A 22,226-nucleotide genomic window follows, 5' to 3' on the forward strand; every position below is an offset into this window, starting at 1 on the left:
TGCTAACCTTTTGTGGGCTGGCCATCTGCTACCATTCAGTAGCACAAACATTTTGCTGAAGCTGCAAAGCTTCCTGAAACACAGTGATTTCCTTCCATACAAAGAGGCCCCAAATTACTCAAAAGCTCCTACAGGCATTTTGAAGTTTCACTCTTTGCCTTCTTGGTTTTTATGGGGACTACTTACAAGCATAACAAAAGTTTGGGGGTTTTAAAATATATTTATACAGCACAAGCAGAGAAAAAATATATTTGCAAAAGGTCCAACTGCTGAAAAAGCCAAATGGTTCATTTCATATTGCCAAAAATCTTGCAAACTCTATGTCTAATTTTATGAGGCTCTTATGTTTGGATTCATAGGGTCTGTTTCTGCCACCCTCACTACAATTACTAGCAGCTTGTTCTGTAAGTGTCCAGTCCAAAGGAAAATCTTGCTTCTCCCAAAGAAAAGCAACAGGTAGAACAGTGCTAAAAATAACTCCCCCATCTTCAAACACACTACCTTTTTTCAGAAACATCCACACTAACTCATCAGATACTCTGATGCTTGCACCCACCAGACCCTGAGGTCCACCAGTTATCTGAGCTCTCACTTCAGCTCTCTCCACTGGGCTGAATCCTTCCTCTCTCCCTGCTGGTGTTAGAAAAAAAAAAAAAAAATCTTGTTTTTTCTTGTATTTATTTCTCCTTTCCCTCTGTTGACACACACATGGATGGTTCCTTCCCTCCACTCCCAATGGGAGTGTGAATGCCAGCCTCTCCCAGACACACTCCCACTGGGCTGCTGTGGAAGCACAGCTGTGCCCACACCACGCTGCCTGTGACTACCCTGTGCTAGCATAAAATGGGACAGCTGGCTTGTCACCACCACAAGGAAAGACTTAAGCCAGTTCAAAACCATTTCTCTTTTAGTTTCACTTAAGTAGTGGTTTGAAATCAGTTTCCATCCCTCCAAGCTTTCACACTCGTTCCTGTTCTTTTGTCACATCATCATCTGCAGGTTTCCAGCCCAACCTGCACAATGTGATACCAAACACAACCAGAATCCTACAATGTCTCACACCACTCATCATCCCTCCATGAGAGTAATTTAAACAGGTGTTTTTGCAAAGAAAAGAAAGTGTGTTTGCAAAGGTGTCTGGCCCTCAGCAGTCAGCACTTCCAAGGGGAAGGCACATCCTGCACTGGGGACTGACGTACTGGGAGGGCAGATGAGGAGCACATACAGTCTGAGACATCTTGTGGCAACAAATTTGTGCTCAGCAACTGAAACACAGCAGCTCTGACCCGACTGGGAAGGGCTTTCATGAAAACATGTACAGTGCCCACTGAGCATTCAGTCCCCTGACTCCATTTAAGCATGTAGTCAGGCTCTTGGAGGACCGGCCTGACTTACAGTAGCCATTAAGAGTGAAGAAAAGGAGCCCAGTGCTCTGGAAGAGCAACCACCACATTGCAAACAAAATAATACATCACTGTACACATCTAACATGGAAATTTGGCTTGCTAATATTGCTATCTAAGGTTTAGACTTTCTAGGTTTCAATACTGTTGCTGTGCTATCACAGAAGAGCTTTTCTAGTTAATTTCATTTTCTTTTGGCTTTATTTCTTTTTAAAGACAGCAATTTTGCTTCTGAATACATTCAGCTTTGGGCAACTGGGCAATTCACAAGACATCAGTCATTACTTCTTGTTTGGAAAATTTCAAGTACAAGAGAGTAGAGTCTTAGCTGGGGCAGTTCTTCAGCACAGCACAACATGGAAAAAGCATTCAGCTCCTTTTTAAAACAGTGCCAAGTGGAGCTCAGGAAAGGTGAGATGTAACTTTCAAAGTCTGTCCTAGACTTTTGAATGAAACCAGGCCTTGTGATCCCCAACCCACCTCCCCAGTAACACAACCTTAGACGCTTATCAAATACATTTATTAAAAATACATGCAACCTGAAATCAGCCTGAAGTCTCAGACCAGCAATGCCAAATGGAGCATTTCCATCACTGCCATTTGGTTTTAAATTGTTTTTAGCACCTCTGCTTTGGGAGACCAGAAACATGAGACCGATGGCACAGCTGGGACACGAAGCTCAGCTGACCCAGCCAGCTGCAAACACATAACCCAGAGCACCCACTCAAGGCTGCAAACACATAACCCAGAGCACCCACTCAAGGCTGCAAACACATAACCCAGAGCACCCACTCCTGAAAAGTGCAGCGAGCCCTCGGCCAAGTCACCGGATCGCTGTCGGCTTCACGCTGCTGGAGCCTCCTGGAGCATGAGCTGAGGCCATCTGCAACTCATCCCCTGCTGAAGACCACACAATTATGTCACTGACCTCGGCATGGCTTCAAAAGGTGACGAAAGGGAAAGACATGCAGGCTGTGCGAAAGTGCAGCTCAGTTATTCGTGCAGGAGCAGATTCTGATGCTGTTAGGTGCTTCCATGGGGCTGCCACATGAAGCAAGACACTACCCAGCAGGAGTTATATCACCTAAATCCAACTCTCCATCCATCTGGCTACAGCCTGTGTCCTGCAGTGCTCTCAGACCTGCCCCAAGACCTCAGCAGCAAAGGCAAAATTAAACGTTGTCTTCCTGAGGCTGAAAACACGAAGCCTGGCTACTTCTCAGGCTGTGGGATGGGTGTTAGGGTTGGGAACCAGGTGCTGCTCCCACACTCCCCTTCCTCAGCAGCAGGAGCATCCAGGGGCTCTGAGAGGGCTGGCCAGGCAGGTGGCAGGGCTTGGGCTGTTCTCTGGGTACCACAAACTTCCAGCCATGGCAGCATGTTTTGCCAGTTACATTTGCTGCTTTCCATTGCAGGAATTTTAAGGCATACTCAGTAGTTTTTCCTTGATTCCAGCTAAACCCTTCTGTACATCCTTCCAAAGACACCACCCTGAAAGAAGGGATTAAGCACTTCATAACAGAATACCAAAACAAATTTTGTTGACTATCCGATTTCTTTTATTTCTGTCTTATTTTTAAAGACAAGGAAACAGTAACATTCCAGCTCCAGCACTCCTGCACTTTTTCCCAAAAAAAAGTTTCAGCCAAAATATTGCAGTCTACTCTACAGTAAACATGACAAATAACCATTTGAAGAGTGGCCTCTTATTTTACAGCAAATGTATATACTAAGAACAACCAACCTTTCCAATGGAAAAATAATGAGTTTAGTGCAGGAAGAATACAACAGTTGGAAAGATTTGCTGGAACCAGGATCATTGCAGGATGCCCGAGAGGACTTAATAACTATGTAAGAGTGGAATAGCTGCACTGGAACTGTGAAATATGAACACACTCCACAGTCCTCAAAGAGTAATTTACTCTGTTTAATGAAGAGCTGATTTGATGACTGAGTGACTCACTGAAGAGGGTTGATTTAAAATGCACTCTTCTCCAGACCACTTTTTTATATGTACATAGTTAAATTTGGATGTACATTTTATGTGTTCTTCCAGGATGAAGGGAAGCTTGGACTGACTTTCTTACCACTGGATTTCAGTATTACATTTGATGTAACTAAAAATTTCTCTTTGTTTAGGAAAAGGTCTCTGTTTAGAGCACACAATTTCTACATGTCTTGGGTCTTTCTTCCACTTTTCCTTGCTTCTCCACTTCTTAAGACTATTTGCTTTAAATACAGACCTGCCAAATTCATGCACCTATACCAAAATGGAGACACATGCAGGCTGACTTCAGAAGCACTGAAGAGTGCTCAGCTCTAACCACAGCACAGAGATGTGACAAAGCCAGGGTACACAGCCCAGCCTGGCAGGTGGGAAAAGCTCCTGTGTCCCACTGCACAGATGTCATTTATGAAGAGCTAACAGTGGGTTAGAGATTACAGGTTCAATCAGAGTGAGGTGCAGTGACTGCTGCTTGAGAAAGGTACAATTTATCCCAGAGAGATTTTAAGCATCCTGAAAGTGCTGTGAACAGTACAAAACATGCTCAAGTTTTAGTACACATTTGCAGAAACTCTGAGTAGGAGAAAAGACCTTATGTGACATCCCAGACAGCAGTTCCAGGGAACTGGGGAGGAGGATTTGCCATATCCAGAGCTACATGACCCAGCAGCCATGTGTCTCAGGAGGGCAGGACACAGGACAAGCGGTCTGGAGAGAGGTGGGTACCAGGTCCCATCCAGCAGGGAGGAGGCAGAGGGAGCTCAGCAGCCTGCACAGGTTTTGCTGTCAGCACAAGCTCTCATCTCCTCAGGCAAATCAAGACCAGGCAATGAAGGGGACGCTGTGTAAACACTGTTTGATGTTGCTCTTGTTAGCTCTGCTACTGGTACAGCAGTTAAGCACTCAACCATGTGGAACACAGTGGAAAAAGTTATTTTTCATTACAAGCTTGTCTTAAGTTTAAAGAGGAACCAGGGAAAACAGACACTTTCCAGGTGTTTGTACACCCCCAAAGGAAATGAATCCAACCACAGAGGTGCTGCAGGCAAAAACTGCTGGTGCCTCAAGTAAGAATAAATGTGAGAGCTAGGATCAGAGTGTGCATACTCAGTCTAGCCAGGTACAAGGGCAGTGCAAAATCCCGCTGGTCTAAATGCCTCTTTAGTAAGAGGCAAGCAGTGGAGACACAGGACTAAACCACACCACCGTTCTAAATCCCTAGGCACCCAGGGTGTGGAGGAAATTAAGAAACGTGTGTCCCGAGACTCAGAGAACAGACAGCAAAGCAGAAGAACTCAGCAGTTCTTGGTTTACTTTAAATCTTGTGCAATTTAAGCCACTGTCTTGATCTTGGCAGTGCTTATTTTGGCACTTCAGTTTGTGAACATTCAACGCAGACTGTAGGTTTTGCAGCCAACAGCACATCAGGAAAAAGCAGCAGTATAGCAAACACATATAAGAAAATGCAAACACGATTTCAAAGGCTTTCTACTGGGTCATGCACAACAAAGGATCTTTTAGACAACCTCACATTTCTTCAAGACACCCATCACTCCTCTACTGACCTGAAAATGCAAGCCATTACCACTCCTCAGGGGCTATGATGTTAGTGCAAACATAGCCAAAATGCAAGTTCTCAACGCACATGGAAGTAAAATACTTGGGCTTCTCAAGAGACAGGAGGAAAGGATCTTCCCAGCTTCAGTATCTGCTGCTCTTCTCTGGATTTCACTGCCTCACAACCCAGCAGTTCATCCCTCCCTCTTGTGCTGGGCAGGGGCACTGGCTGCGAGGTGAAGCCACCTTTCTCATCTTGAGGAATAAAGAAAACACTCATAGTTGCAAGTTAATTAAATTTCATGTGCATTCAAAGGAATAAAAACAATCCTGCAGTGCAGCACACCAGTGACAGTGTTGCTGCTTTAGGGAGCTGTAAAAGAGAAATTACACGTGGCAATTGCAGGGGTAGAAAAGACAACAGGGAGTGTTGGCACCTGCCTGAAGGATCAGTACAGAGTCTGCTGGGCTTGGGGAACCCTCTCAAGGCTGCACAAAAGTGTGGTACACCTGCAGCTTGGGGGAGAAAATAGCAGCAAGGGGTTTCCCAAGAGGAAGGCACATCAATGTCCACACCATGTCCTCTGGGGAAGTGACCACTTCTCCTGCTTAGTGCATTAGCAGTCTGTGGGAGACATGCCTACCATCCATGCCCCCTCTTCTTTCCCAGCAGAAAGCACAACAAAAGGTAAATTTGTTGTTCCTACATGCATAGCATACCTAGCTGTGGTTCACTTGGGCAGGTGAAAGGGGGAGTAAAGGAATACTAATTTATGAAAACAGGTAACTCAAGTTCAAAAAGATAAGCAGATTCTGACACTTCAGAACTAAGCAGGGGGGGAAAAGTGTTGATTTGGCTGCAGCTTTTTGCATATTTGGGATCACACCCAAGCTACTAAACACAGGTTCAATCTAGAGGTCTTTGGTTAGGAAGAGGTTCCAGTCCTGATTATGCTTGAGCTGCAACAGCATAAATTTAAGAGACCTAATGCCTGGTGCCAGCACATCCCAGTGCCAACTTAGCCACATTCCTGAGCACTTCCTCAGTGACAGACAGAGATGTGTTACATAACTCCCAGCTAGAGAAACCATGGGTCCTAGACACGCACCAGAAACTGCACCTGGTAGAAATACTGCTATGCTTCCTTCATGTGAAGACAACAGCCCACCTGCAGACAGCTGCATACAATGTGAAGCAGATATAAAGTCCAACCTAAGTGGACTATGCAGGACACCAAAGTCACTTAGAAGGACTTAGAAGTCACTTTTTGGTGTCCTGCATAGGAAATATGATCACTGAATATATCTGAGCTATATTTTTGGGCAATTGAATGCTCACTCAAGACACTGGATCACAGACACAAAATCCCATTCCCCCTGCTGGCGTGTCTTTGTCTTGCTGCATCATCGACTCAGCCCCCCCTTCTAATTTCTTTCTGTATAGATCAGCTTCTGCAAGCATCTTCTTAACCACACATCCAGCCAAAATCAGTCCATGTGCTGTCTGAAGAGCTGGAATCACAGACTTGGATGGCACAGGAGCTTTCATACATCTGACACACCCAGAGGCTGGTACGGAGCTATACAGTTAAGACCATTACAGCACTGTCCTAAGTAACCGAGAAGATACATTCCTCAGAGCTAAATGAAGTGGAAAATTCCCTTGGAGACCCTTCTGCTTTCTCTGTTTGTGTCAGACAGTCTAGACAAGGAAGGAAAATGAGAGCTACTGCTGCTGTCAGAAAGGCTCTTGCTCTGAGCATAGCCTCTTCTTAATGTTTCTCCCAAATTTCCCCCACTGGCCGCAGGTGGTTCCTGAATACCGTTTGTCTAAACTAATAAGGTGGGTGGGTGACTACTGTTTTCTGTAGTCAGCATCCATTCTTCCACATATGGGATCTGGCAGCAAGCAACAAATCTCTTTTGGCAATACACAAATGGGATCTGCCCCGAGTTGGCTCCAGCACAACACCCTTCTCTTACGCTTTTTTGGCCAGAGGACTGCCACAACAACCCTGGGCACAGGCCCCACACTGACTTTCTATTTTGATACACAGAACACAGTCGGTGACAGCATCAGCCCAATGCCAGACCCTTACTGGGGAAAAAAATCTTTCTTTTCTTTTCTTTCCACAGACAAAAATTGAAGGGCTTTTTCACTTCACTGGAGCCTATCTGCTGAGCCAAGGCAGCCTCCCTGTCTCATTGACATGGCACTTGGACAAAGGCTCCAAAGTGCAGAGTGGGTTTGGGACAGGTCCTCTAGACAGAGCAGTAAAGGTGGTCAGCAGGACCAGTTCAAACACAGCTAGAGTGTGAGAAAGCAGGACCAAGGGCAGCAAAAATGCTCAGCAATGGCTTTTACCCCTGAGAAAGAACTCCAGAACCCATCAGCCCTCCTGCCCAAGACTGCACTTGCTCAGGACACAGCCTGTGTTTAGTAGCTTATAAACTACTCTCTAGACTGGAGAATGAAAGTGGTGTCCACTCAATGTGGCCAGCACACCAACAAGGACAGGGAGTACACATGCAGCCCACATCAAGTCCTGTCCAGCCACTCTGGGGTTAACAGTGCAGTATTCCCACTCCAGCAGGTTTTGGTGTGCTCCAGAGTTCCATAGCTGGGAAGCACGCAGAGCTCTGTGCAGCACTATGCCAACACATTTGGGTTTGTTCAGAAATTGGCCTAATTTTTACAGCACATTGGTGTGGGACTGCAAACAAGGAAAGACTATATGGATATTACATGCAAAATTTTTAGTGAAGTATCAGAATCTCCAAGAATCGCTTGAGACAGTCAGTGAAGCAAGAGCCTGCATGCACTCAACAGCTAACACTTTTTCTCAGAGGCTATGACATTTCTCACGATGTTTCCCTCACCAGCAGAACAAAAACTCCCCCACTCCCTTCCCTTCCCTCCTCCTCTCACTTTCCAGCAGGCAGCCCCAGAGATCTAGTTCCCCCTCCATTTACCACTGCCATAAGGGAGCACTATTATAAAACCGCTTCCAGGAGTGTGACCCCACGCTTAACCCAGACGGTGACAGCAAGTTGCAGAGAGACCACAGTTCCCGGTTAAGCAGATCATGCCATTCCGGATGTTTAGCTGACCGCTAAAACTCAACAGGAGCCACGGGCGACATGAAGTCCCGGGCTCCGCCGCACAGCCCAGAGCTGCAGGAGAGCTGGGGAGGATGCTATCGTCCTTGGATGGCTCCTCTGCGACTACAGCACGGGGCTGGAGATGGGACAGCCAGCACATCCGGAGCCTGGGGGCAAGTGCCCTGTGTCGCTCTGGCTACTGTAACCCCAACAGATACATTCTGGCGCTGAAATGCCTCCGCATGTGTGTCTATACCCTGTCTTTAGCCGTACTCTGGTGCAGACCTTGTGGCCACAAGCTGAGGAGATTCGGTTCAGCATTGTCTGCGGTGCAAAAAGTGCCGCGGGGGCTGCAGTGATCGCACACTGCTTCCTCAAGGGAAAGGACAGGGCAGATCTGCCGCTGCCTCCCACAACGCCACCTCCAGAGCAGCTTAAACCTGATCCGGCGGGCCCGGGGAGCTCTGACAGCAGCGCCAGCCTCGCCCAGGCTGATACGGGGTGCGATCCACAGGACTCCGGCGGCGGGAACGAAGAGAAGAGAAGAGAGATCTCTCTGGCGTCCCGGAGAGATGCAGCGCTGGGCTGCCCAGCGTCAGTGCCACTAACCGAGCGAGCGGGGCTCCTCACAGAGCCCAAGACAGGACGATGGAACCACGAGGTTCCAGGGGGGAAAAGGCATCCGCGGGCTGAAGGCAAGCGGAAGGCTGTCACCCTCCGGTACTATCTGCTCGCGTCTGGCCATGAGCGTCCTTGCGGGCTGCAGCCCTGCGCTCCGGAGCTGCCCGAAACGCGGCAGAGCCGCAGCGGGCTAACCCACGGAGGGTCCCGAGTAACCCTCGGTGCTCTCCGAGAGCCGGGTGACCCTCGGTGCCGAGGCTGCCCGGCTCTGCAGCTCCCCTTCCTGCCCGGGGGGCACCGGCCGAGGGGCCCGCACACGCAGGGACAGCGGCAGGTGCCTGCGCCGGGGCAGGGAGGGGCCGGCTCGGCCGGGTGTCTCCGCGGTGCCGCCGCGGCGCTTGCCCCGTGCCGGGCGGGGCAGAGAGCGGCACCGCTGGGCATCCCCAAGCACCGCGTCGCCCCTGAACCCCCGCCCGCGGCACCTCCCTGCCCACGCCGCCGGACAGCGACACGCGTGGGACGGCGTACCTGGCAGGGCGGCGGGCAGCAGGGCGGCCAGGAGCAGCAGGGCGGCCCAGGGGGCGGCGGGCCCCGCCATGGGGCCTGCGCGCCCCGCCGTCTCCTCCTCCCGGGCTGCCGGGACACTGCAGCGGGGCGGCCCCGCGGAGGCGGGAGACAGCCCTCCGCCCCCCGCGGCCCGGCCCGCCCCGGCGGCCAGTGCCCGCAGCATCCCCTGCCTTGGCGTGAGCGCACCTGGATCCTTCGGGAAGCGCCTCCCCAAGGAGACGACGTGCTCCGAGCCTGCCCCTCGGCACCCAGGGGAATTTCAGCTGGCGCACGGGTGTAACCGGCACCCTCGTGTAGGTATCTGTCTTCTCCCCTTGTGGCACTGTGCCCTCCCAGCTGGGGTGGGTATTCAGTCCTTCGTGGGACCGGGTTCGCTATACAGAACTTTCTATACCGGGTTGTCTTCTTCACATCATCTTGTGTTCTTTCCGAACTTCCATCCCATATCGGGCCGGGTTTTTTGCCTCAGTAGCCTTGCACTGGAGAGATGCACTGTTAAATCCACAGGGCACTTTGCAGTCCGACTTGTCTGGCTCTTCCTGCAACCCTCCAGCCCACATCCCCCATCTACTTTTTGCTGCATTGCTGAAGGATATTTCTGTAACAATTAATAATGGGTCCTCTGCTGTGGAAACTAAGCAAAAATAAAATCAAAACAAAACTAAATGGGCATAAAAGTTCTTGCCTGCTATGAAGTGAGACAAAAGATACTGGGGAAAATAAGCACCATATTTTTTTGGAAAAACAAAGAAACAAACAAACCAAACAAAAAAAAGTACAAATCAAAGGAAGGTAAGTAACAGGGGCAGGGTTTGCACAGGAATCTGGCTCCACACCTGCTCCTGCCCCGACACTGGCTTTGGCATGCTGCCACACAGCTCCATGGCTGAGTGCATGGAGGACAGGCAGAGAGCAGCTCCAAAATCTCAGGCTACATCTCTGCTGCTGGACATAACTGCTTCTGGGACTCCAGCCCTACTCACCACTCTGGCCCTCCTAGCCAAGCTGCTCGGGGTCCCACAGCCCACAGGGGCATACTGGCCAGGTCCTCACTGGCATCAGTGAATACACAGTATTCCTTTGTGCCCTGCATCTCACATATGTGCATTTTCATAGTTTGCAGCATCAGTGTTAACTGATGAGCTGAATGCGTGTTCACAGCAGAACACTGTAGGCTACATACCCTGTGATGTTACAGTGGGATGGTGTTGGAGAGCTCTGTGGGACATAGGGCGCCAAACCTGGCAGCTGCTTAACCACACTGGGTATGGGGCAGCCTCCTGCAGAACTACACCTGGGTTTCGTTTCATTGCAAGGTGCGCTCTGTAAGGAAGCCTGGGAGCAAGTTGAGACTGGAGCAGCCATGCACAAAGTAGGGACTGTAGTCCAGAACTGAATCAGGAAGCCATGCTGGGAAAAGCGAAGGGAGTCCTGAGTTGTGGGCATCTCCAGAAGGCTGTCTTTCACCACTCCTGGAATATTTCCTCCTAGAACTTGATTGCTACAGCCTGGGAGAGGCTTTTAAAAACCAAGCAGCATAGCAAATAGAAGGAGTCTCTAGATGACAGGGTTTCAGGAAGCTCGAGTTAAGGCACATCTGTAATACCACATTTTTAGTAGATTGCTGTCCATTGCAGCCTCCTGGCTTTGCATCACACCAGGCATCATTGGTCACTGTACCCCTCATTGCTCTGAACGCTGTATCCCTCCTGCTTGAGCATCACAGCTTCATTATCTCCTTTCAGCTTTGCTTCTCTCCTTCCTAAGTGCCATTCTCAAGGATGTGGTTCCCAGTGCAATAGCATCAGTCATATTGTGAGGAATGGAATGCCAAAGTGCAGCTTTGAAAGGCCCTTTCTGGATTATGAGTCAAGGACTAACTTGAACACTGAATGGTTAAAGACATGCAATTCTCAAATGGGACACCAGCTGCTTCTGAGAGAAAGCACACTTCACTAGCAAAGCATGACAGCTAGAGAAAAAAACCAAAAACAACCACACTGAGAGATCTGGATATTCAGATCCAAAGTTTTAGGAAGTAAACCTGGGTAAAGAGTATCTATTAGAGTCAGGGATCTCAGCATTGCAGAAATCCAAATCCTGCCTGTTATCTGCAGCAAGAGCTGTTCTGTGTGAGGAAGGTATCATTGTACATGGCAGGCATTTGGGAATTTCAGTGGATGTAGATAGTAGAACAATGTGACTGTGCCAGCACTCCCGGACAAGGATGTCTGAGCTTGCCCTAAGAGAAAATGGTACTTGGCAAGGCAGGAGGAACAGCCTCAGCATGCCCCTCCAGCACCCACACAGCCCCTCTCAACCCCCAGCTGGTCATGGGTGGCAGAGGGATCCCCCATGGATTCTGACATTACTCAGTAGGCTCAAACTCACTTGCTGCTTTTTAAATCACAGCTCTGGAAAGGGAAAAACCATGGCACTTACTAACTGGAGGGAAACGGTATATAAGTGTATTGGAGAGGGTGAATCTTTGCAGAGTACACAAATCTGGAAAGGGTTTTGTTTTCCTCAGTTGTTTCTTCATTGCTTGGTCTATGCAAGTGCATCTAGGAGAGACAGAGGGTTGAACATGCAGGGGTGCATGTTCATCATCCATCTGTCTGGATGAAACTATCCACTATGCTCACCTGTATAGGCTGTGTGGTCTTGGAGGTTTTTCATTTAAAAGACAGAATTCCATTGAGAATGTGGATTACTCAGGAAACAACCAAGATACCATACTGCAGTGAGTATGGACTTGTTCCTATTGCAATGTGAAATTTGTTTCTTTGCAGGACATGAATTTTCTGTAATTAGCCCAGCTAATTAGTGTATTAGTAGATATTAGTGTAACATTTAAGATCAAATTATACTTTAAACCAAGACAAGGGATATTTGGGATTGCTGATTCTTTCTCTCTTGTTTATGCAAATGTTTCTCTTGAAGCCATGTGAGGCCAGACAAATACTCATTATATGCTGGAAAATCCTGAGCAGAGAAAATGCAGTGCACCAGCAGTTTGTTTTCAGGATTTCTAGAAAACCCATTGAAACAGGTCTTCAGCTGGCTTAGTCTAGCAGAGCTTCTTGCCTCACCTCCTTTCATTTTTGGTGGAGCTCTTTTATTTATACCAGCTAATGGAGCAGCTTTTTGCATTTGGTGGACAAACTTACTGACTCTTGACTTCAAGAATGTTTGTCATTGATGCAAAGGAAGAGAGCTGCAGGCTGTGAGATAAAAATGGTACTCCCGATGGTTTGTAGGGGCAGGTTTACAAATGGAAGACACAGGCAGGCAGAGACATATAAAGGAAGAAATTCAGTAAGCCAAATTGGAAGATACTTATAAGCAATTTCAAGGGCTCTGTACAGAGAGTTTCTCTCCCCTGTAATTCTCCATAGCACTGGCTGCAGCTCACTTGGATACAAGGAAGCAGGATTCAGCCCCAGCATGAGCCCAGGTATGGCAGCATGGGCTACAATACAAGCATAGCTCAGCCCCCAACAGCTAAAGCCACATCTGCTGTGGAGTGTCTTCTACTCAATCTACAATCACAGTTTCAGATCCAAGTGAAAACATAGCAGCCTTTTATTAAATTCCAGTGACATTTGCTTTATTTATGTATGAGAAAGGAGGAATGCCACATTAAACACTGCCAAGAAGTTTCTGACCACTTACTCTAACGGCAACCACCATTTCACGCAATTTTGTTTAAACTATCTGAGACCCTTCTTTTGTAAAAGTTTTGCATCTGCTTTAACAATAAACCTACACAAAATCCTAGGAATATTGAAATGCATAAGCCTAAGTGTGCATTTTACTCCAAAATTAACATAAATAGTTTTAAGCATGTTAAAAATGTAATTATTTTGAGTTGAAGTGTACAATTCTATTGAAGGCCACTAATGGAGAGAAAAGAGACTGAAGAAGAGACAGGAAATACCTTCCAGCAAAGTAAAACTACATGCACCTGGTAGCCACTCCTTTTCCTTGCAGGTTGCCTATTTCAGTGTGAGCTACAGGTTGGTAGAAGCACAAATAGCTGCATCATGTAAAATAAATGCTCATTTTTAAAAAAGAAGACAGTGTAGAAGATATACTTGTTATGGGCAAATCACAAGTAGCCAATAATTTATTTGCTGAATTTTGTCTTTTGTTCTGGTTTACTTGCCTGGAAACAGATTCTTTAATGTATTTGTTAATTATTTACATGTATATGTTTTGCTAAACCTCCCACTTAAACCAAAAGACAGCTTTCTGGTTTTATAATAACAAAATGGTTTAGGCATGTGTTCTTGAAGATATGTGGGTATTTACCCAATCCAGCTTCTAGGTAGACATTCCAAAAAAAACCTGCCAGAAGAAAATGAAAACCTGCTTAAGTTAAATGAAATTGCCAGATGAATGTCAGTGGAATCAGAATTCTTTTATGCCCATCTGCTAGACTCATTGAAACAAAAACTAAAGAAGAGGAGATTATGTCATTAAAAAATGCTTCAAACAAACAAGGAGTAACTAAAGTTTTTTAGGCAGCTGTAGAGCTGGCACGCCTTTTTTCTTGTGTTATGTCTGAAAACATGTATTTTCCATGCTATTCTTCTATAGCAATGTCAGTGCTCAGTGTTCGGTGTTAAGATCATCGGCTTTGGTTGAACTCAATGATTTTAAGGGTCTTTTCTAAACTAAATTATTTTCTGATTTTATGACTTTTATGAACAAAGTGCCCAGCACTGCTTCTGTTGAGCTCCATTTTAGCAGCTCCTCCTGAATGCCAGGTGCCCACTAAAGCGACTCTATCACTCTCCTCCTCAGCTGGATGGGGGACAGAAAACATAGTAAAAGGCTCACAGGTTGCGATGAGAGTAGGGAGAGATCACTCAACAATGACAGTCATGGGCAAATAGGCTTGACTTGGGAAAATTAATTTGTTTATTACAAATGAAATCAGAGTAGGGTAATGAGAAATAAACATCTCCCCTCTATCCCTGTCTTCTTTACCAGGTTACTTTACTTAGCTTTTCTCTACTTCCTCCCCCACTGCAGCACAGGGACACAGGAAATGAAACTGTGGTCAGTTCAGCACGTTATCTCTGCTGCTTCTTCCTCTTAAGAGAAGGACTTGTCACACTCCTCCTCTGCTCCAGTGTGGGGTTTCTCCCCCAGGAGACACTCTTCCATTAACTTCTCCAGTGTGAGTTCTACCCACAAGCTGCATGAATTGCTCCAGTGTGGGTCCCCTCCACAGGACACAGTCCTTCAGGAAGACTACTCCAATGTTCTGGGGATGGGTCACAAGTCCTGCCAGCAAACCTGCTCCACTGTGAGCTCCTCTCTCTCCCCATGGGTCCACAGTTTCTTCCAGGAGCCTGCTTCAGTGCATGCTTCCCAAGGGGTCTTCACCAGGAGCTTCAGGGGAACCTGTGCTCGGGTACTTGGTACCTTCTCCTTCTGCTCCTTCACTAACCTCGGTGCCTGCAGAGCTGTTTCTCTCATATATTCTCATTTCTCTGGCTGAAGTTGCTGTTCTGCAATTTTTCTTAAAGACGTCATCCCAGAGATGCTGCCACTGTTACTCATGGGTTCAACCTTGACCACTGGCAAATCTGTTCTTGAGCTGGCTGGCATTGGCTCTATCAGACATGGGGAAGCTTTTAGCAGCTTCTCACAGAAGCCATGCCTGTAATTCTCCCACCCCTTGTCACATACCACAATAGAGGGTGGCAGTAATGCTGCACCTCTCCATTCAATTGCTTCAGCTTCTGGAGTAAATTAATATTTTCCTTTGAGTGTTTATGCATATGGAGAGAGCTGTGTTAATCTACCATGCAGTTTAGTCAGAACAGTGAATGTAATAATGCCATGTCATGATCCCCTATTCCTCATCTCTTGGTGAGACTGAGTTGATATAACTCAGCCATTGCTGCCTTGCCAAACACCTTTCAACACCGCAACTAGTCAGCATTAAAATAGCAGAATATAAGTGCTACTTATGAAAGTCTTTGCAAAATTTGTATTTAAAGCCTCAGGAACAAGTTCCCTGTGTTCCTGCCTGGTGTCACAAAACCCAAGTCCAGCAGCATGTCAAACCTGGGTGCTGTTGACTGCCTAAAGCATGCAATCCCCAGTGGTAGAGGATCTCTGCCAGTGTGATGTCTGGATATCAGTTTTCACACCCTGGAACTGTCAGGAAAGAGACTGATTGACACAGGCTTTGATGATGGGCGCCATCAGAGATGCAACACTGTCTGTCCAGGTTCAAGGCCATTTCAGCTGCTAAAGCTCACTCAGCACAATGAAGTGTCGAGTCCCGAAAGCTTCATCATGGCAAGCAGCAGTCTAATAAAAGGTGTGTCAGTTTGGCCACTCTTACTATGGGTTCTTCCAAATAAAACATGATTGTGGCTGCTTCTAAAACAGGAAAAATGCCTCATCCCTCTGCACTGAGCCCTCCACAGTAAAAGAGCACTGAACTGGAAAGGCACATGGAGGGATTCTAAGCTGCCATTCCCGCATGGTGCTTGTACCGCCCACATTGCAGATGGTGGTAACTTTGAGACATAGGGGAAAACAGCTTCCAGTAGAGACTTGGTGAATTTGAGCCTCTACAAAAAAAATTTTGCCATTTTGCCAAAATAAGCAAGATTTTTGTGACAACTTCAGGGGGTAGAGGCCATCTGAGTTGCATGGACAGGCCCTACAGCACAGCCTGTCTGTGTGATGAAGAGTTTAGGACTTCTAGACCCCCATTTTCACCTTCCTCTCCTTAATTCCTACAGCAGTCAGCTACTCTGACAGAAACTAGGAGCATTAAGGACATAGTCCAGGAGGGGTTATCCTTACTGCTCCTCTTTGTCTGATGAGACCATGGCCAGCAGCTCAGAGCAGTGATTGCAGGGACACTCATGGGCTGCTGGCACAGGGAGGGTGACTAGGATGGGGATGGAGACAGAGATGGGGAGCTCTGGTCCTGTGAGGACAGAGGTGAGCAGTCACAGGATTCTGAGAGGATGTTCTTTGTGAATGTGAGAGCAGTAGAGGACTCATCTCCCAACCAATAAATGTCTGCTGGGCCCTTATAAACTCCACTGACTTACAAAGTTGTCCAAGCTTGTTTGCCCTAACACTCCCCTTGCCCCACCACTAGGAGTTAGTGACAGCCCATCCTGATGGGCTCCATGAAACTCATGTTCCTGGAAACTTAGGAGTGAGAAGACAACTGTAATTTTACAGCAGTAGAGGATATTTGTTCTCTGAGATCCTTCTGTTAAAAGAGAAGGCTATTGTTACGGCTCTATTTGGCAAGAAAATAACTAGGATTGGTCACAGCTTAGGCTTACTGTTTCCTTAATGACTATAACTGCCTTGCCCTCACAGTGGTTTTTTAGGGATATTGTTTACTCCAGCTTCAGCCCTACTCAGGGTACTTGGAATTCAAATAAACTGCATTGAACTGCATTTTCTGGCAGGCACCCAGTGCAATGAATTTCAAACTAGTGTTTGATTTTGACAGCTACAAGGCAGAGAGGCATCTCACTAGTCAAGACTAATTCTTCCAGTTGCTACACAGCATGACCCTATGAATTTACTGTCAGTCACATCGCTGAGGTCACATTATCCCTCAGTAACAGTACCCTGACAACATGGTAAAGTGCAGATGGTGATCTGCAGAGTGAGGTGACTTTGCATCTGTGGTATTTAAAACCTGAAATTAACTGTGGGTGTATCTACTGATATTTGGAAGAAAGATAAAGGATTTTCAACCTTTAGGGTTACTTGCGTAGACTCAAAATACTTGTGATTCCAGATCTTGAACAGATAATTTTAAAAGTGTGGAACAAACATGATTTTTCATTAATTAAATAGAAAAGAAGAATAAATTAACTTTCTGAGGTCAAGAACTCATCCCCAAAATATTATTCACCATCCCACTCTCCCCCCCGCCTCCAATTTTCAAGTCAGGGTTTCTCAAGGAGCTTTACAAAATGCTGCCTGATGAGCATAAAGTATCACTCAGACCTATTAAATTCTCTGGCCCATGCACAGAGCAGGCTATTTAAGCCCATCTTTAAAGGGGAATCCTGGCCAAGGCATCCTCCCTCCTGCTCATTTTGCATATAGGAATTAGCCAAAGCCCCACAGGTTTCTCACACACTCCAAGCAAGCCTCCAGCAGCACTGAGATATTTGTGCTTCCTCTTCTTCAGAAAGGGCCCTCCTGCTGAGCAGCTCCATTGCCTAAATCTTCATGTCAGCCTGGTGACTGGAAACAATGCTGCCATTGCATAAGCAGATCCTCAAAACATTGAAGGGTTGTGCCTGATTTCTTCATGAATGGTCTTCCTGTCACCAGGGCCAGGAGGAAGGCCAGATCCATGTGCAGCCGTGGCTGCCACCCTACAAGAGCCGGCTGCTCCTGCTCCTGAACTCAGCAGCAGGCACTATTGATATTTGGCTCTTAGGACTTGTCATCTGAAGGTTTCCCTGAGATGGATGCCCCCAGAGTAGCCCAGTGTTGCCTGGCTGATCTCACAGGGGCAGCTCAGAGGGCAGAATTGCCTCTGGGCACACCTGGGGCTGCCCAATGGGGCGGGAAGACACTACCAACACAGGGCAGCTGTGCCCGTGCCCCAGGCATGAAGGATGCTCTGTTGAACGTGACACTACCATGCTCTCTTGCACAGCTCTCTTGCTGTTGCCTCAGAAGAAAAGTTTTTTCAAAGCATGGTGGCTCTGCATACTTGAACGACCAGTTTGGAAACACAGCAGAGGGCAAAGCTCTTCTGGGGTATTTCTGTCTTTCAGGGTGTTCTATCATTAAGCTTTGCATTGATGAAGTTGTCTCTCTACTTCAGGGACAATGTACTTTTATTTGAGACATGTGGCATGGGACTGTGGATTATGGGCTGTTGGGATTCAGGGAGAAGGAACTCAGCCTGTCACAGGAAGAACTAGCAGTGGTTTGAGCACACTGCAGCTGCCAGAGTCACCTCCGAGTCACAGGGACCTGCATTTTCCTCCCCTTCTGTTCAGAACAGTAAGAACCCTGGAGTCCAAGTAGCATTTTCAAAAGGTCTTTTCCAATTGCACCTGCCTCCCTATCCTCTCCAGCACTACTGTTTTGTCTTCCCTCAGTTTTCCATTTCCTAACCATATTTCCTCCCTTTTTATTAACATTTCCCTCCTTATCCTCAAATAGCATCCCACCATTTCTTCATTCTCGTGGTCACTGTACTTCTTCCTTTTCTTTCCCACATCTTTCTTAGCAATTAATTATTCCAGGGATAAAAAAGTGGAAAGAAGTTGCTGGGCTTTTCGTCTCATTATCAATAATTCCAACACCTTCCTACTCTTTCTCATCCTCTTCCCATCATTACCAATTCATCCAACTTCTCTGACACTGCTGTGCCATAACTCTTGGATGACCTCTTTTGGAGGTCACAACTTGGAGGTCATCACCTTTCCCTCACATCATTACCTTTTAACCACAGCCTCACTAACTCTCGCCTCCACACTGGTGCCTGTCTGATTACCGGGCATCTTTCTTTCCTTGATTTGCCCTGCAGGTATGATCTGTATTTCATACAGAAATTCCACTAAAATGGATCTCACCTTTGCCATGGACTACCCCCTCACTGGTCTGCTTGAGCACTGCCCTCTGTGTTTGACTGGTCAATACCAGATTCCTCTAAGTCCCCTCCACCCTTTTCCTGCATATCATCTTTCACTTATGCCGACCTCTGGATGACTGATTCTGTGTCTCAGCTTTCTTACCTTCCTAGACTCCCTAAAATCTGTCGTTTCTTCTCACATCTTTCACAGCCCTTCTCCTTTCCAGTTTTGTCCTCTCTTGCACCCACTTCCTTCAGAACATTACTACAAATCATTTTCTTAATTCTATTTTTGTCCTCTTGCTTCCTAGCACTCACTGGCTATACCTCATTAAAGGTATGTCTTTTTACCTTTCAGACCTTCCCTAGGTGACCATTCTCAGCCTCTGTCATCCTTCAGCCTTTGATATTGCCTTGCTTTCTCCTGTGATGATTTTCTGCAAGTGACAAATTGCTCTGAAGGGCTGACATCTGCTCAAGCCTCATCTCTTTAACAAGGTACCCAATTCTCTCATTTCTGACCCTTAGAAGAACGGTTCCTCTTCCTTCTGTCCTTCCTTCTTCCAGCCCCAGCTTGGAAAAGAGAACAGTATTGTGATGTGTCCACCATGGAAAACTAAAAAAAAAAAAAAAAAAAAAAAAATCCAGTGAAACTGGCTTAATGGCATCAACCAGGTCATCTTCACTTTGAACAAGAACACCTGAGCAGACTGACAGAGATGAAATGTAACTAATTCCCTTTGCATTTATACTTCCAGGTAATCTAGATTACCTCCACAGGCCTTTGAAAAGTTTGGGTTGGAAGGGTCCTTAGAGGTATGCCTTACCACATCATGGTAATTTCTCAGCAGTCTCTGGTGCCTTGCTCTTGCGTATCTTTCCTTTTTCTGCCTGTATTTCTTGGCAGGGTTAATCTCTTTTCTCCTGCTGTATGAAACCTGGAAGAACCAGACCACCCCTGCTGGACTCTGGCAGCACCAGAACAAACAAGGTCTATAGCAGGTCTGCCTCAGAGTAAGGGCTGCAGCACGCCGTCCAAGCCGCCCTGCAAGGGGAACAGCCATCAATTTTCAGGGAGATGAGGATGTCTGGAGCAAATCTGCTGCTGCAAGTTGGATGCAGAATTCAGTATTTCCTCATACTTGGAATACTTGGCACAGTAATTATGAAAATAAATGACAATTAACTCTTTTTCTAAAGAAGTGGGTACAAAGATAATTTTGATGCAAATTCTTTTCAGAAACCAATTTTCCCCATGAGAATGCTGGCATTTAAATGCATTTTAAGAGCTAAGAAAAACACTTAATTTATTCTTTGTTGCCAGACAGGAACACTCTGTTTCAGATTTGTCTCAAAAACTTCCTGAGCAAGTGGGTTGGCCTTGTTAACCTCACTCTCAGCTGTGGTTAGCTACTGCTAGGTGCCAATAGTGCTTTGAGCCTATTGATTTTTTTTTCAGGATAGGAAAGAGATTAATGTTTTGAATACACAGCAGAACTTATCTTCACTGTTCAAAAAGGACATGTAATTGAAACAGAGATAAGTCTATTGTTTTGAAATAAAATAGCCAGAAAACTATTTTTCTTTTTCATGAGGACACTGAACCACTCATTCTGGTTCAATAGATCAAAATTTTTGCCACCCCTCTTGGGTTTTGCTACCTTGAGCAAATGATTTTGCACCATTCATTGGAATGGGTGTAAAATTGAAGGAACTACACCTTCACCAATCAGTGTTGTCAGCACCGAGATGGCTAACCAAGGGGATCTGTTACATTCAACACTGAAGTGATTTCCAACGGGTCCATTACAGCTTCTCAGTTGAGGTGGTGGGAATTTAGCCTCAGGACTAACAGGGTCTGGGAAAAGTGCCCACTAGAATTGTTCCAAGTCTCTAAAAGGGCAATTGAACATAAAGGCAGCATCTCTAGTTCAATGAATCCATCAGCTGAAAATCACTGCTGATCAGAGAAGTACTGTAGGGAACAAAATGTATATTGCTATACATTTGCTCTATTCTTCTCCTCTTCCCTAGGCATCAGCCTTTAGCCATTCCCAAAGACAGGACACTGACAAAGACAGGATCTAGGTGAAACTTTGGTTTCACCCAAAAAAGGCATTTCTGGCGCTGTGACATGAGTTGCCACTACAGAGAGCAGCTACTCAGGTCACACAGTTTCAGAAAAAAGTTCATGTAAGGGCAAGGGTAAAATCTCATCCCATCCACATTGTCTAGGAAAAGGATCTACATGAACTTCCACCAAAGATAACTGGACCCCAACAGTATCTTTCTGATCCATAAAAGAGCATGAACAAGAGCTGCTACAAGTCAAACACTCCCTGCATCATGCAGAGAAGGCAGGTATCCTTCCTCCCAAACTAGAGCTGAGGAAAGCTAAGGAGATGCTATGTTTTTAGTTAAGTACTCTTCAGTATGAAGTCCTAATCCTGAGTACACCCATAAAGCAGCTAGACAAATCTATCCAGCTTCCAGTTACCTACTAAACATGATCTAGCATGATCCAGACTGGACTTAACTTGTGTATATAAGCAGAAAGCCAGGAGAATGCTCTTTTCCATGCAGCCCATTGGTGTGCAGCATCCTGGTAACACAAGTCACTGCAGACACCCTTATGTACCCCTGCTGCTCTGTCACAGCCTCACAGAAAATTGATTCAGGTTCAACATCTGAGACACTGCTCCTCGAGGCACTGTGGGGTTTGGGTCCCTGCTGTCCAAAAGGCTTCCTGCTACTGCAGTGCAATGATTGCAGCTGACAAGTGAACTCCACCTCAAGGCAGCAGCGGTTTGGATGCCAGAGAGTCTTCCCTGGGAGCCCACATGAACCTAAGATTGCCAAGAGGTGTGTAGAGCCCAGCATTGCAAACCCCCACACAGGAATCAAGCTGAGAAGCTTCTGGCCCATGGGGACACAAGTCAAGACCAGGCTGGACAGGGCTTTGAGCAGCCTGGTCTAGTGGAAGGTGGCATGGGAGCTGGAATTGCATACCTCTAAGGACCCTTCCAACCCAAACTGTTCTATCATTCCGTAACAGTGGTGCCTGCTGGCACTGGGGCAGAAACATGAGGCAAACATTCCTCTCTCTCCCATTCATTAGTTTCCCAGTAATCCCAAAGAACATCACTAGCATCTCCAGGGACACAATGATCCTCATTTTTGGAACAATGATTCTGTTCTTTGATGTGTCTTAGGTGATTATATTTTTGGCTTCATTAGATTGTGCTGGTACCAGACAGTCTGGGACCAATAAGATTCCTGAGTGCGAGGTGCTATGGCCTGAGGAGCTGTCATGCTGATCCAGGATTTCCTCTGCAAAATAGGGAGGAGATAATACACATTCCAAACT

General features: G+C 46.6%; 1 protein-coding gene across 1 annotated transcript in view; it reads right to left on the minus strand.

Annotated features, from left to right (window-relative positions):
- FNDC1 (fibronectin type III domain containing 1) overlaps positions 1-9,286 on the minus strand; it is a 63,008-nt gene extending 53,722 nt beyond the window's left edge. Inside the window, exon 1 of the mRNA XM_041424037.1 lies at positions 9,217-9,286. Coding sequence (XP_041279971.1) covers positions 9,217-9,286 — 70 coding nt within the window. The remainder of the gene's footprint in view (positions 1-9,216) is intronic.
- Positions 9,287-22,226: the final 12,940 nt, after the last annotated feature.

The sequence above is a fragment of the Onychostruthus taczanowskii genome, unplaced genomic scaffold (genome assembly GCF_017590055.1).
Source record: "Onychostruthus taczanowskii isolate IOZ18803 unplaced genomic scaffold, ASM1759005v1 scaffold8, whole genome shotgun sequence".
NCBI lineage: Eukaryota > Metazoa > Chordata > Aves > Passeriformes > Passeridae > Onychostruthus > Onychostruthus taczanowskii.